The sequence below is a fragment of the Grampus griseus genome (assembly GCF_964374135.1).
Source record: "Grampus griseus genome assembly, chromosome: 15".
NCBI lineage: Eukaryota > Metazoa > Chordata > Mammalia > Artiodactyla > Delphinidae > Grampus > Grampus griseus.
Window position 1 is genome coordinate 21,307,205 of NC_139009.1, and position 15,246 is coordinate 21,322,450.

General features: G+C 38.1%; 1 protein-coding gene across 2 annotated transcripts in view; it reads left to right on the plus strand.

The window, feature by feature from the left end:
• Positions 1–15,246, plus strand: part of BABAM2 (BRISC and BRCA1 A complex member 2) — a 434,760-nt gene that overhangs the window by 48,100 nt on the left and 371,414 nt on the right. Inside the window, exon 1 of one of the 2 annotated variants that reach the window (XM_082671825.1) lies at positions 8,715–8,825. The exons of the other annotated variant lie outside the window; for it this stretch is intronic. Within the exon in view, the coding sequence (XP_082527951.1) occupies positions 8,822–8,825 (4 nt within the window). The 5' untranslated portion in view covers positions 8,715–8,821. Of the gene's footprint in view, positions 1–8,714; positions 8,826–15,246 lie in introns of those variants that run through there. 2 annotated transcript variants of the gene reach the window in all.

The window sequence follows — 15,246 nt, forward strand, 5'->3', positions numbered from 1 at the left end:
GTGTAGGTTCAAAGGTTGGCTGCTGTGGCTGTAGCTGTTGGCAGTTTTGTTGGGATGACAGTTTTATTTTATGAAAAATTTCTTGTATTGTTTAAAATAAATAATCTATTTGGAAAATGTTAACCGAGTAATCTTTCTGCTTTAACCTTTTCGCCCTTCCCTTCAGTATTTTAGCAACCGAATCTCACAGCCTAGCATTCGAGGCTGTCACAGGCTGCCCTTCCAGCCTCGCCTTGGCCCCCCTCTGTGGAGCTCAGCTGACGACAGTCCAAGTCAAAAGCCTATATACACTGTACTGGTTGAAATAGATTTTTTTTTAATAGTAGCTTTTATTAAGATATATTTTACATACCATACAATTCGGTCTTTTTAAAAAAAATTTATCAATTTATTTATTTTTGGCTGCGTTGGGTCTTCGTTGCTGCACGCGGGCTTTCTCTACTTGCGGCGAGCGGGGGCTACTCTTCGTTGCGGTGCATGGGCTTCTCATTGCGGTGGCTTCTCTTGTTGCGGAGCACGGGTTCTAGGCGCGTGGGCTTCAGTAGTTGTGGCTCGCAGGCTCAGCAAAGTAGCTTCTATGTAAAGAAAACAACCTAGAAACCAATAATCACATTCAAAGTTACTATTAAATTGTTTACAAAATATAGATGATTACCTCATTAAAGGTTCTCTCTGATCTCGCATCAGCCTCATTGTAATTTCACAAGCTCTTCAAAAAAGACATTCTGTTTCCATAGGACCCATTCCATTAACCATATTATGAGTCAGGCGAAATGGAACAATTTCTGGGACCTCAAAGGTTTCTCCCTTAAAACAATGAATTTCATTAAAAAGTAAAAATTTTGGAATTTTAGAATCTTTATGCAAAAAATTTAGAGCTTTTAGCAAAGAGCAAACATACGCTCAAAATATTTGTATTTGCAACTTACGTTAGAGGCCTACATCCTGAAGGAGCCATATGACTCTACCTTTGCTTTTGAGGAGCTGAAACACAACTCCTTAGATAAGATCTAGAGGATGGATGGATTCATCTTTCACTGAATTACTAAAGGGAATGGAATTATAGCGCAATATTTATGCATTCCATATTTAGCCTTATATTAACTCACTTAATGTCCTTCTTCAATAGTATAAAGTACAAACAAAAATATTCTCATAATTTTCTTCTTTTCTTTAAGACTTTCACTTTAAAACAGGAGGGGAAAAGAAATAGCCAAGTGTTAGATGCTCACAATCCCTGAGACAGGAAATGTAACGTGTAATATAATGAAGTTCAGTTCATTTATTTTCTGCCATTCTCTAACACCTGCCTTTCCTAGGGCTTTTTCATCCCTCCAATCAGTTTCCCTAAATTCCTCTCTTGTATGAATCTCCTGTACCAGTGGTTTATCTTTGCTTTGTTTTCAATTGGGTCTGTGACCTTTCTTGGTTTCCTGTGACAGCAGACGGCAACCCATGGAGAATGAGGGTGAAGGAAAAAGTGGGTTTAATTATTAGTCTGCCTTTCAGGATCATAACATTGGAAAATTGGAGGAGGGCCTTAAGGAGAGTCCAACAACCTTATTTTATTCCCAGACCCCAGTCTGGACCTACAGAATCTGAATTTCCTGTGATGTTTCCTAGGTATCTGCATTAAAAAAAAAACAAAAAAAAAATTCTTAGGTGCTGCTGCCATGTTTGGAAACAATCATATTAAACTACTCCGTCTCTCTCTAAAAAAAAAAAGCCTATATACAAGTGATTTGCTTGTTGTACTTCTCAAATGTCCTGTCTTTCCTCTTTCTACTTTTTATTTATTTATTCATTTATTTATTTATTGGCTGTATTGGGTCTTCGTTGCTGTGCACAGGCTTTCTCTAGTTGTGGCGAGTGGGAGCTACTCTTCGTTGTGGTGCGCGAGCTTCTCATTGCAGTGGCTTCTCTTGTTGCAGAGCATGGGCTCTAGGCGCGTGGGCTTCAGGAGTTGTGACTTGTGGGCTTCAGTAGTTGTGGCACTCAGGCTCAGTAGTTGTGGCTCGCAGGCTGTAGAGTGCCGGCTCAGTAGTTGTGGTGCATGGGCTTAGTTGCTCTGCGGCATGTGGGATCTTCCCGGACCAGGGCTTGAACCCATGTCCCCTGCATTGGCAGGCAGATTCTTAACCACTGCGCCACCAGCGAAGCCCCCCTCTTTCTACTTTTGTTCGCACTGTTTAGTCTTCAGTAGGACGGACCAAGGCAATAGTCAAATGGCTGACTGTTCTGTGACGTATCTGGTTCTTCATTGGCACCTGCCAACCTGCTGCTCCGATGGCTGTGCTCTTTGTGAGGCTCCTTGGCTGGGACTCCAGATCACCTGCAAGGAGAGGAGGATTGAACCAATTTTACTAGGACTTGTAACAATTGGGCTAAATAAAAATTTGGACACACAAGTCCAGGGATTTAGTTTGGCATCATGCCAAGAGGCATTATAATTTTTCTTGGCAGTATATTTCATTTTACTTTATTTTTATCTTTTCAAAAGATTCATTTACTTAAAGATTATTATTATCTAGCATTCAAGGTATTTTTAGAGGCTAATTAGGGAGGCAGGTCACCTTTGATTTAGTGAATGTTTTAAAAAATGATCATTGAAAGTCAAGTAAGAAGTGCTAATTTTGTGGATTAGACATTAACTCTCCCTTAGATTTTGAGGATTCCTTTGTCCTGGTATTTCAGAATGTTTCTTCTTGGAATTCATGGAATGTTGGAAGAATTTTTAATAATAGCAACTAACATTATTAAAAATTTGTAAAGTCAGAAGTCAGCTTAGTTATAGGCTAACTATATATGTATAAAATCTGGCTTTGATGCTGATTATAGTTTATTAAAAGGTGACTGATAAAATTGCTGTGACTAACTTATTGAGCAGATATTTTATAGACAGGCTTATTTATATAGATGTTCTCATTTAATCACACAGTAACTGTGAGATAGAAATTTATATCCCACTTTTTTATATTAACTTTATGGAAGTATAATTTACATAAAATAAAATGTACCGGGGGCTTCCCTGGTGGTGCAGTGGTTGAGAGTCCGCCTGCCGATGCAGGGGACGCAGGTTTGTGCCCCGGTCCAGGAGGATCCCACATGCTGCAGAGCAGCTGGGCCCGTGCGCCATGGCCGCTGAGGCTGCGCGTCCGGAGCCTGTGCTCCGCAACGGGAGAGGCCACAACAGTGAGAGGCCCGCGTACTGCAAAAAAAAAAAAAAAAAAGTACCCATTTTAATGAACGATTCCATACATTTTGGCAGCTATAAATAGCTATTTAACTACACCACAGTCAAGACGTAGAACATTTTCATCGTCCAAAAGTATAGAACATTTTCTTTCCTCCACAAGTCAGTTCCTTCCACCACCATCCCCCAACCCTTGATCCTTATCTTCTCTCTGAAATTGTAAACGGTTTTGCCTGTTTTAGAATTTCATATAAATGGAATCATATACTATGTAGTTTTGGGTATATGGCTTCTTTCATTCAGCTTAATGTTTTTGAGATTCATCTATACTATTCCATATGTCAATGCTTTGTTCCTTTTATTGCCAACAGTAGAACATTGTATGGATATACCACAGTTAAAACAAAAATTCATTCATCTGTTGAAGGGCATCTGAGTTATTTCCAGGTTTTGGCTTGTATGAATAAAGCTGCTGTTAAATTTTTGTACATGTGTTTTTGTGGAGATATGTTCTCATTTTCTTGGGTAAATACCTAGGAATGGTACTGCTGTGTTGTAAGCTAAGTGTGTGTTAATCATTAAACTGTTTTCCAAAGTGGTTGCACTATTTTACATTCCTACTAGCAATTTATGGGCTCTCTAGTTATTCCATATTCTTACCAACGTTTGATATTGTTCGTCTTTTAAATTATATTTATTCTAGTGGATGTGTAGTGTATCTCATTCTAGTTTGTTTTTTTGTTTTTTTTTTTTTGGTACGCAGGCCTCTCACTGTTGTGGCCTCTCCCGTTGCGGAGCACAGCCTCCGGACGTGCAGGCTCAGTGGCCATGGCTCACGGGCCCAGCCGCTCCGCGGCATGTGGGATCTTCCTGGACTGGGGCACGAACCCGTGTCCCCTGCATCGGCAGGTGGACTCTCAACCACTGCGCCACCAGGGAAGCCCCTCATTGTAGTTTTGATTTGCATTCTCATGTGCTTATTGGCTATTCATATATCTTTTGTTAAGTGTTCAAATGTTTTTGCTCAGTGTTTTGATTGGATTGTTGGTTTTTTTGTTGAGTTATAAGTGTTCTTTATATAGTCTGAAAAGAAGTCAGTTTGTCAATATTTTCTCATAGTCTATGGCTTCTCTTTTCATTTTCTTAATGGCGTCTTTCCAATAGCACAACTTTTTAACTTGGATGAAGTCAAATTTAACATTTTTTCTTTGTTGTTTATGCTTTTGGCTTCTTGTTTAAGAAATCTTTGTCTACCTGAAGGTCTTAAAGATTTTCTCCTAGAAGTTTTATATTTTTTACCTTTAGCATTTTGGTCTATGATCCAATTTGAGTTAACTTTGACCGTATGCATGTTAATCAACCATTTAAGTGTGGGCCCATTTCTGGACTTTACATTGTATTCCACTGATAGGTCTATCCTTATGTGAGTATAACCCTGCCTTGATTATTATAGCTTTGTAGTAAATCTTTAAGTCAGGTACTATAAGTCCTACTATTTCTACTATTTCTATTTCCATAGAAATTTTAGAATTAGCTTGTTAATATCTGCAGAAATCCTGCTGAGATTGCATTGAATCTGGAGGTCAATTTGCATATAATTAAGATCTCAATAACATTGAGTCTTCCAATGGATGAAAATGATAACCTCTCCATTTATTTAGGTCTTCTTTAAGTATTTTGTAGTTTTTAATGAACAGGTCTTGTACAAATTTTGTTAAATCTACCTCTGAATATTTCATATTTTTTGATGCTAATTTATAGTATATCTATTTTCAACTTTCTTTTTCTAACTCTTTGTTGCTAATATATTGAAAATATAATCCCCCCATATTTCTTTTTCTTGCCTTAGGGCACTGACTAGAGTCTCCTACATGTTGTTGGATTCAAGTGATGAGAGCAGACATTCTTGCCTTGTCCAGATTTTAGGGGAAAATATACAGTCTTTCACCATTAAGTATAATATTGGCTGTATATTTTTCACAGACACCCTTTATCAGTTTGAGGAAGTTCCCTTCTATTCCTATTTAATTGAGAGTTTTTTGTTTTGTGTTAAAATCAGGAATGGATGTTGTATTTTGGCAAGTACTTTCTTCATCTATTGAGATGATCATGTGGTTTTTAAAAAATTTTATTAGTATGGTGGATTGACTTTTGAATGTTCAACTTACCTTGCATTTCTGATGTAAACTCCAGTTGGTCATGATGTATTAGCCTTTTTGTATGTTGTTGGATTCAATTTGCTAAATAAAATAGTTTAGAATTTTGCGTTTACGTCCATGGATGATATTGGTTTGTAGTTTTCTTTTATGCTTGTTACTGGTTTTAGCATCATGGCAAAACTGACTTCAGCACAGAACGCATTGTGAAATGAGAACCATTTTCCTCAGTTTTGGGGAATAGTTTGTGAAGAATTCATATTATTTCTTCCTTAAATGTTTGGTGGAATTCTCCAGTGAAACCACTTTAAAGTACAGATTAAATTTCCTTAATAGATATAGAACTTAAGTCATCTACTTCTTCTCAAGTGTCAGTAGCTTGTATCCTTAAAGGGATCTGTCCATTTCATCCAAGTTGCTGAATTTATTGGCATAATGTTCTCGTTTTTTTTTTTTAATATATAAAATCTATAATGTTGTCACATCTGTTTTTCCTGATATTGGTAATTTGTTTCTTCTTTTTACCAGTCTGGCTAATTTTTTAATTTTATCTTTTCAAAGAACCATCTTTTGACTTTATCCATCTTCTCTGTTGTATTTCTGTTTTCTATCTTATTGATTTCTATTCTTATCTTTGATATTTCTTTCTTCTCTTACTTTGGGTTTTCTTGTTCTTCTTTTTCTAGTTTATTAAGTGGAAGCTGAGGTCATTGATTTGAGGTCTTTCTTTTATGATATTGGTGTTTAATGCTATAAATTCCTATCTAAGTACTGCTTTAGCTCTATCCCTCAAATCTGGATATGTTATATTTTCATTTTAGTTCATCATATTTCTTATTTCCCCTTTGATTTCTTTTTTGACCCATGGGTTATTTAGAAACGTCATTTAGTTTCCAGAATTTTCTAGATTTTTCAGATATCTTTCTTTTAGTGATTTTGAATTTAGTCCCATTATGGTCAAAGAACATACTTTGTATGATTTACATCTTTTAAAATTTATTGTGACTTGTTTTATGGGTTCTGGTATGGACTGTCTTAGTAAATGTATAGCATCTTGTGAGGGTACAAAGTTGGTGTCAGTACATGCCTACATTTCTGTTAATTAACTTTGTATCTTAGGATGATTCCCTTTTTTTGCAAGATTATGGTACTGGCAATAGTGACTTCATATCAGAAAAGAGGGACTAATAGTTTTTCAGAATAGGTAAAGCAGAGACTTTAAAATTCTGGTCTGACCTAAGAATTAAAGGTTTTTAGGAAACGAGGTTCTTAATGGAAGTGTATGGAGGGCCCAGATGTGCTTCTGTTTCTTTTGAACTAGTCCTTTTTCTTTATTATTTTGGCCCTTAAGGACATTGAGCTGCTCTCACCTCCAGGATATTTCAACAGAAGTTAGCATAAGACCTTTTGGGACATTGATGGGCATTCCAGATGGCACAGGCACTCCCGATCACTTCTGGTTGCACGGCAGGCTTTATGTGACATTTTCTGATTGCTGATCTCCATTGATTTTCACTGGATCATTAGTCTGCTTTAGGGGAAATAATTGAGATTGCATATTTCCATTCTCCCAAAGGATATGAACCATGTCTAAATTTCCTAGTATGTGGCATCATTCATATTAACTTGTATATGTTGATTCTTAATAAATCAATCTCTCTTTATATTTATTTGTGTGGCAGATATGGCTCTTCTGTTTCTATCAAAATAAAAAATGAGACTTCTATTTGATATAAGCAGCCTAACTGTTCATAAAACAGTTCTTTTAATACTTTTCCCAGGCTGCTGTCAAACCTCCAATTTATTGAAATCCTTCTTCACATTTCCAGAGTTAGGCGAGAGATCTTTTGATTCTTCTGCTGGTTCTATATCAGCATATAAAAAACAAAACCAGAAGTGGCTTTACCTTTCCCATTTCCCTTTTGATGCCATTCACGTTAATACCATTAGTAACGATACCACCAAAAAACAAATCAATCAATAAATAAGATTCTTGTTTTTCTTCTGCCTTTGGCTACAGGGATTGGTTGGAAAAGGAAGAGAACAAAGTGTTCTAGTAGGATCATGTCTTTAGTGGTGGGGAGTTAGAGCCATTAAAAAAAATAAGCAAGTTGAAAATTGTGGCAAAATAGGAGGGTGGATGCGAAGGGATTTAGGAACTTCCAAGGAGGTCTATAGACTTCAGATGAAGTCCACATACATCTAACTTGTGGGGGAGGTGGAGGCACAAAGGAAGAGAGAGAGTTAACTTGAGGAGAAAGAGAAATAAATTAAAAAAAAAGTTTTCATGCAGTCTGAATAAAATTTATGTTTCCCCCCTCCTTGGGCCTTGGAAATTAGACTCTTTTCCTATTATTGTCACTCTGTATGGGAAACCCTGTTTAATCGTGGTGCCGTAAACCTAAATTGATGTGGTTGCATTCAGCGTATAGAAAAGTTCCAACTCCATCTCTAGTTAGTTCTTCCTTTGTACTTATGCCTAAACCTCTCCATCTGGAGAAGTGCCAATTTGCCACTAAATTTAAATAAATAAGAACATTTCTCATCAATAGGGGTGGCAAATTTAGCCCCTCTTCAGAGCACTGAGCAATTTATGACCATATGTTAAATACCATAAAACAGCTTTAAAGACTTGGTCCCTGGCCATTGCCAGATTGCACCGTAGGAGTAGGCAGCACTGTGAGGGGCTGGGAATGTTTCCTCCGGCCCTTGGAGGCCTCAGCAACTCCCTGGTGTCACAGCCAAAGAGGCCTGTTTTCAAACATTCCCTTTATAAAGGTGAAATACTAAAAGATTCCATTTTGGCATTTGGGTGCAAAGAAGGCAAGGCTTCTTTTTGATTTTTAAGGGTCAAAATTAGTATGGAAAGTGTTGTGTGGGAGAGTGAGTAACTTGGCAGCAGTGAGTCCAGAAGGCAGGTCTAGGAATAGGTAATAGATGTCCTACTCGTTCTTTTTCCTGGAGCGTGAACTGGACTTCTAGAAGGCACGAGCAAACCAAATGTCACATGTTTCTCAACCGTTTTCATTCTGCCAACTTTTATGGAATTAATACTAATGTTAAAAACAATTTTTAAAATTTTGTCCTATGGGGCTGCCAGTCCTAAGGATTTCTTTTCTTCCAGGAGAATGACTCATTATTTGGTGAACTCCAAATATTAGTTTTTCTGCTTAGCATCATCACAGTCTGTGAATCATTTATGGCATTCAGTGGGCTTGTGGCTGAGAAAATGAAGGTGTGTGCCAGTAAACATGTGATTTTTGGTCACGTAAGTGCTGTAGGACCTTAAATGGACTTCTAACATGTGAGGAAACCACTGGTTCAGGCAGGGGGCAGTGTTATTAAATAGAAATAGGCACCAAGAAGCTTTGTACAAGATGTTTCTGACTGTTCTCTCTGAAGGATAACTCTTCCTACAAAGGAAAATGATGAAATTTGGCTGTCCAAGGTCCAGAATTCCTAGCCTTCTTAAATGTGTAAGTGCCAGCCCGAGGGCTGATTTCCTGTCAGTTCCTGTGTGGTCTGCACTGCATCCTCCTTGCAACAGATCAGTATTTTAGGTCATCTATCATAACTGCTATCCTGTAAATTCTTGGAAATTTGATCTCAGTTTGCAGAAGGCAGCTGGCATACTTCTCTAGGAAGTGCAGCTGGAGAGCTCCTGTCTCCCTCTTCCTCAGGCCAGGAAGTACCCTATTGTTAGTCATCGTTGCTTTCTTCCTTTGAAAGAACAAAAATCTTCAAACTTTGGCAACTTCTAAAAGTGCTGGGTAGCAGTTTGAAATTGCCCTTTCCATTTTGTTGGTCTAGGGCAAAAACTTGAGTGATCTCTGACATCATTTGTAAATCTTGTCTGTTTTTTTCCAAACACATGTATATGCATTAGTGGAAGTTTCCCCCCATTGCGAATGAGCGATGCTTAAGTCTTCAGAGTCACATGGGGTGCTTCGTTTTATTTCGGGCTTTGATTTTCAAGGATATTTTGATGACTTAGGCCATGTTGTTGCCCAGTTATTTCTTCTCTGTGTGTCTTCCTCTTAACAGTGGGAATTTTCAATTCCTGTTACCAGCATCCATTAAGACTGTTCACCTTGGATATGACTCCAGTATTTGCATTGGATTTTCACTCTTTGGAAAGCAGAGATAATTTAAAGCACATGTCTTCACTACTTAATGTGAAGATAAATGTCATCTTCGTTCTAATTTGTCATGCCATAGTGGGTGAACTATGTTGTGGGACTTAGAAAAGAGCAATTTTCTTACTTTCTTATGACTTGGAGGTCACATTGTGACAACTTGATTTTATTCATGTAGAATAGGAGTTACCTTTAGCCTGGTTTGTCTGAGAGAAGAACCTGTCTATAAAGAGAATACAGACCCATGCATGAGTTATTTTAAGTGGCATCCTTAACAGTCTGTCCTGGCACACATCATTTCTACTTCTGACTCTTCTTTTCGTATTTATGAAAACCCCATCTTCTGTAAGGTTCAACATCATTAGCGTAGCTCTCTGTTTCTTTTGTGTTCTGGTTCTTAAGATGAGAGGAAAGGAAAGAGAAATTGTGCTGCTTTACAGAAAAAGTGAACTTTCTGAAGGTGGATTTTATGTCAGATTTATGGACATCAGGCAGTTCATCATAGAAACAGACTGAATCCTGATAATGCACTAAGGAGAGCATGAAGGAAGAAATTTGGATTCCAAGACATGGGAGAATTTGTTATCCAGATTATTTATATCCAATCAAATCTGTGGTTCCTGAAATAGCATATTGCTAAACTCTAGGGGCAGAATCCCTGGGATCTCTAAGGTCCATATGCCCCACATAGTAGCTGATCAGGAAATGCTTATTTATTAAATGAGTGAGACCAGAGCACTAAAAGATTATATCTTATGTGGAAAGTCTCACCTGGAAGGATACTAATTTTCAGTGGGACTTTCAGTGGGACAAGGGTGTATCTAAAGGTTTGAGAAAGGGTATCATGGTTTTTGCACTGAAGACAGGGAAAGAGAGCTCTGCAAGTTTATGTAAATCTACCCGGTTGGTATGCATATTTAGAAAGAACCAGGGAAAAGACTCACGAAAGTAGTTTTGCCAGCACTTGGCTACAATAGGACTAGATGACTTTACTTTGTAAAGAACAACTCTTAATTGATGAATCTCTTATTTTAAAACGATGAGTATAATACATTGGGAAGAAAAGAGTAAGTTGAATTTATCCTGAGAGTAGCAGCGCTTTCGATTCTGTCTTCAGGACGGGTCCAATAAGCAGATCATGAAATGATTAGTTAGACGTGAAATGCGTTGCTTGACAGTATGCCTAAAGACTGTCATGACTGAAGAATAAGGGCTACCTCATGTTGAAATCAGACAATTTGGTCATCCTAATGTAGAGCAAATTGCAAAATGTTTTCTTCTCCAGTTAATTTTTTTTTTTATTGTTCTTATCTTTCTGTTTCTTCTTTTCTGTTTTTCGCAGTGTAATTTCATTACTCTTGGGTAAGATAAGTTCCAGGCAATCACCCTCAAACATCAGATTATTTACTTGCTTTCTCAGGGTTGGCCATCTCCTATAGAAAGGAAGGAATTCACGAATCTCAGAGCACTTTCTCCCATCCACTCATCCAGTCATTACTCAGCACCTCCTCAGTCCAAATTCTGAAGCCCAGTATTTGAGGGCCTCCATCCTTTGGCACTATCATAACCTTGCCAGCACTCTCGCTTCTCTTTACCCCCTTCTTTACTCTAAACCAGACAACTTGGATAATCTGTCCCTAGCCTTCATTTTCAACTCTATCTGCCCTCTCCCTTCTGAACATCTTGTTCTTACCAGTGTAGTCTGCTCATCATCCCCTGGGCACATAATTTGCTTTCTACCCCCCAACTTTTGCTAATTCTCTTACCCTTGCCTAGAATTACCTTCTCAAATTTCTTTGTTTATCTAAGTCTACTATGGACAGCACTAAGAGTAGACATTTTAAGAGAGAATTGATTAGACTGAGCATGATTTTAAACTGAAACAAAGTAGTGAAGTAGGAGACTGTGGCAGACAGTCCAAAGATGGTCACGACAATATCTCCTGTCCTGCCTGCTCTTCTATACTGAGTGTGACCTTGCCATTCCCCCTTCAAGAGTTGGAGGATAATTTTCCTCCCCTTGAATCTGAGTGGGCTTGTGATTATTTTGATCAATAGAGTATGATGCAAGTAATGCTGCTTGCCCTCTGAGGCTGGGTCATCAAAGGCAATTCAGTGTTTGTCTTATTAGCAGGAACACTTGGGTTTGGAGCTTTGAGCCAACGCATGAGAAGTCTGACTGTTTTGAGGTTGTCATGCTGTCAGGTAGCCAAGCCACATGAAGAGTTCACGTGTAGGCACTGCAGTTGGCAGTTCTTGCCTTGGGGTTATTCCAGCCCAGGCACCAAACATGTGAGTGGAACCATATTGGACCCTTCAAACTAGTCTGTCCACCAGCTGAATTCCACTGAGTGATCTCAGGCAATGCTGTGAAGAGCAAAAGAATCACCCACCTACATTCTACCCGGATTTCTAACCCACAGAATCTGTGACCATAATAAAATGGTTGTTATTTTAAGCCTCTGAGTTTTGGGTAGTTTGTTCAGTAGCATTAGTAATTAGAATACAGACCCTGAAGAATAGCTGTGGAACAAGAACCTGTAGGAGGACGGCAGAGGTGGGATCAAGTGCAGAGACCAGAGGTGAAGTCTCCAGAGGGAGGAGGAAAAGACAAAAGGATTAGGAAAGAAATGGGTAAATTTTGAGGAGGAGGGGTGGGGAATTCACACTGATGATCTATTACATTAATTATGTATGTGTGTATATATATGTATATATATTTGAATATATATTATTTATTTTCACACTTGGATGAGGTTGGAGTTGAAGTCTCCTTCCAAGGGGTGGAAGGTCTGGAGAGGGCTTGGCTGCCTGGTGGAGAGTATTCAAGACAGTGCAGATAACTGACCATCAGGTCCTTGCCTGTGACAAATACTCTTGTGAGGAAAGAGAGAGGCTTGGTGTTTAGTCATTACGGTGTGCCTTTCTTGAGTGAGCTTTGTGCGTAGTGTATACTGTCAGTGTGAAGTACTGGGAACCCTTGGAAGAAGTACAGGGGACTCTCTCCAGAGGAGTGCCTTGGACCACCACGACTCTGTGTGAGTTCTGAACCTCAACATGGCTCTTCAGGATTTCGAATAACCCAAAGATGCTTGTGGTTTTGGGGAATGGAAGGGATCCTACATTTGGAGTGGGGCATTGATTTTAAGTAGCAGCTTTCTTGAGAGAAGAGGGGAACAAATCTACAGTTTTAGTTATGGAGCTTAAGAGGGCTTTTGTCCACGGTGAAGACTCAGTGCGTGCTGTGATTGAGTGGTGGAATTGCTTCTATAAAATAATTGTTTTCTCTAGCCATCCAGCAGTCTGGCCACCAGCCACACGCAAGTCAGTTTGTTTCTGTGAAGGATTACAAGCTCCATGTCTAAGTGTACTCTTAAGAGTCTGGGAATCCTGTAGTTTTAGATAGTTTTCCATTCAGTAAAATATTTAATTTGTTGAAATCTTTTAATTAATGTTGTAAGAAGAGAGATGCTGTAGCCTCATTGAAATACTATTGCTGGATAAAAGAGCGCTACTTTCATGACAGGGTAACCATGATGTATCAACCCTTTACTTCACGTATTGTGGTCAAGATAGAATTTGCCCCTGTGTTATAAGGAATTCTATATTTCACTTGGTCTCTGTTACATGCTTTTAGATTATACCATTTCTTAATGTTTTTTTTTTTTCCCCCACTCTGTTGGAATGACCTTGGCACTTCTGAGATGTTGTGACTTGTTTTGCTTATTTCTCCACCCTTTCCCTGAAAATTGTGATACATGTAGATAACAGACCCTGCTTGATTTGTTTCTTTGTGACTTGTGTAATTTTCCTGGCTGGAGCTTGACCATCTCTGTCCTTTGTTATCATCAACTTAAATTATCAAACAGAAAAACTGTCATTGTGATACCATTGCTTTTAAAAAACTGTTCATTTTATGTTGCTTTCTTTTTCTTTTTTTTTTGAATGTTGGCTAGAGCTTTAACTGTTTTTACTTTGGTAGTGGTTTTATTTTTTAAAATTTTATCATTCCTTGTTTCTGTAAAGCATTTTCTTTTATCTACTTTTGAAGAATTTTAATCTATTCATCCTTATTTTTCAGCATCCTAAATTTTCATTCATTTCAGTAGATTTCCCCCCACTTTAGCTTCTGTGGATTACGGGACTTGCTTTTGTTCATTGTTAGACTTGTTTGACTCTGTCCTGTGTGAACTCAAAGGATCTTTCATACTATTTTTTTTTTTTTTTAATCTTTCTTGGTTCAGCTGCTGGGCATTTCAGAGTTATTTGACAGTAGGAAGTATTATTCAGTTTTTTTTTTTTTTTCATGAATTCCACAGGCTAGTGCTTGGTTTTCACAAAGTTTCTGAAAGTTTCTGAGTGGGCTTTTGCACAGTCTTCCAAGCTTTGCTTTGTGGGAGCTGAAGGCAAAGGCCCAGGCTGAGATTGTTCTTTGTATGCTCATTTGATTCTGCCGCTGGTGTGCTGGTTTGTGCCAGTGGATGCAGTCAGCAAAAGACACATTGCTAAACAATGAACTCAGAATTGAAAGAAAGATTGGTGTGGTTTTTTTTTTTTTTTTTTTTTTTTACCCCATCTAGCGTTCTGTGGTTATTTCTCCTGATTTTTTGGCAAGTGTTGCTCGTCTGTGTCAAGCTGTGACCACAGCAGCTTTAAATTTTTGTTTTGTATAATTCAGCTAGGAATTAGAAAGAAGCATTTGCAATCATATAGCATTCCATATTTTCCAAAGTATTTTTACTTAAATGATCTCACTGTAATTGCCCAACAACTTTCAAGAGGGCCAGTTGCCCTGTTTTACATACAAGGGAGGACTCACAAAGTCCAAGTGACTAGGTCACATAACTGGCAAGTCAGGGAGCCAAATCCAAGACTTCTGAGTACAAGCCCGATGCTTTTCCCACTGTAACATGCTGGGAAAGAATTATTATCTTTATTACCATACACTCACAATTGGCTTCTTGGTAGAAGCAGATAAGAGCAAATCAACGAGGTGAGAAAGTTATGCAGGGAATAAGCACAAGCAGTGGCATTGCTGAAAAGGAAGTAAACACAACATCAAATGTTAATGCTTCAGTCATACATCAGCTGGGAAAGGTGGTGGTCAGTCTGATTAGTACCTGACTGGGAAATGAACTGACATGACAAACTTCTACTTTTGTGTGGATCTCTCTTGGACACTTAAAGAGTAATAACTCATGGTTGGTTATTTTTGTTTTCTTTCTGAGGGCAAAAATCACAAGCAGAAGTTGCTGAAAATAGAATGAGAAGTTAATCAGGTTTATGAGAGATAAAGGCTTAGTTTCAGCTTTTGAGATGTAGAGAATAGTCTGAAATGCTGATTTTACTGTGTGTGTCTTTAAGCCTGTGATCTTCAGTTATCTTATAGACCCTAACTTAGCAACATAGCTTTATGATTCAGATCTATTATCTGGCCTAATACATCTTTCATTGTCTTAATTGTGTCTTTGTGATATAGTAAAATCTGTTGTTTAATTTGCAGTCAGATCACAAATTAGACAATAGTTTCTAGCAACCTTCTAAAATCACTTGGATGGTTTTGCTTTAATGTGGGAAAGATGAGGGAAGAAAACTTAAAGGTCAAGATAACTTAAAGGTTAAGATAATAAGGTGGACCAGATATGTAGAGCTAAACTTTTGGGGCATTTTTGAGTTGAAAAAATTGGCTTTTCATTTAAAAATGTACTTAACATTTATTTAGAAACGAAATCATGAAAAGATTTTGACCTTAGCATAAGCTT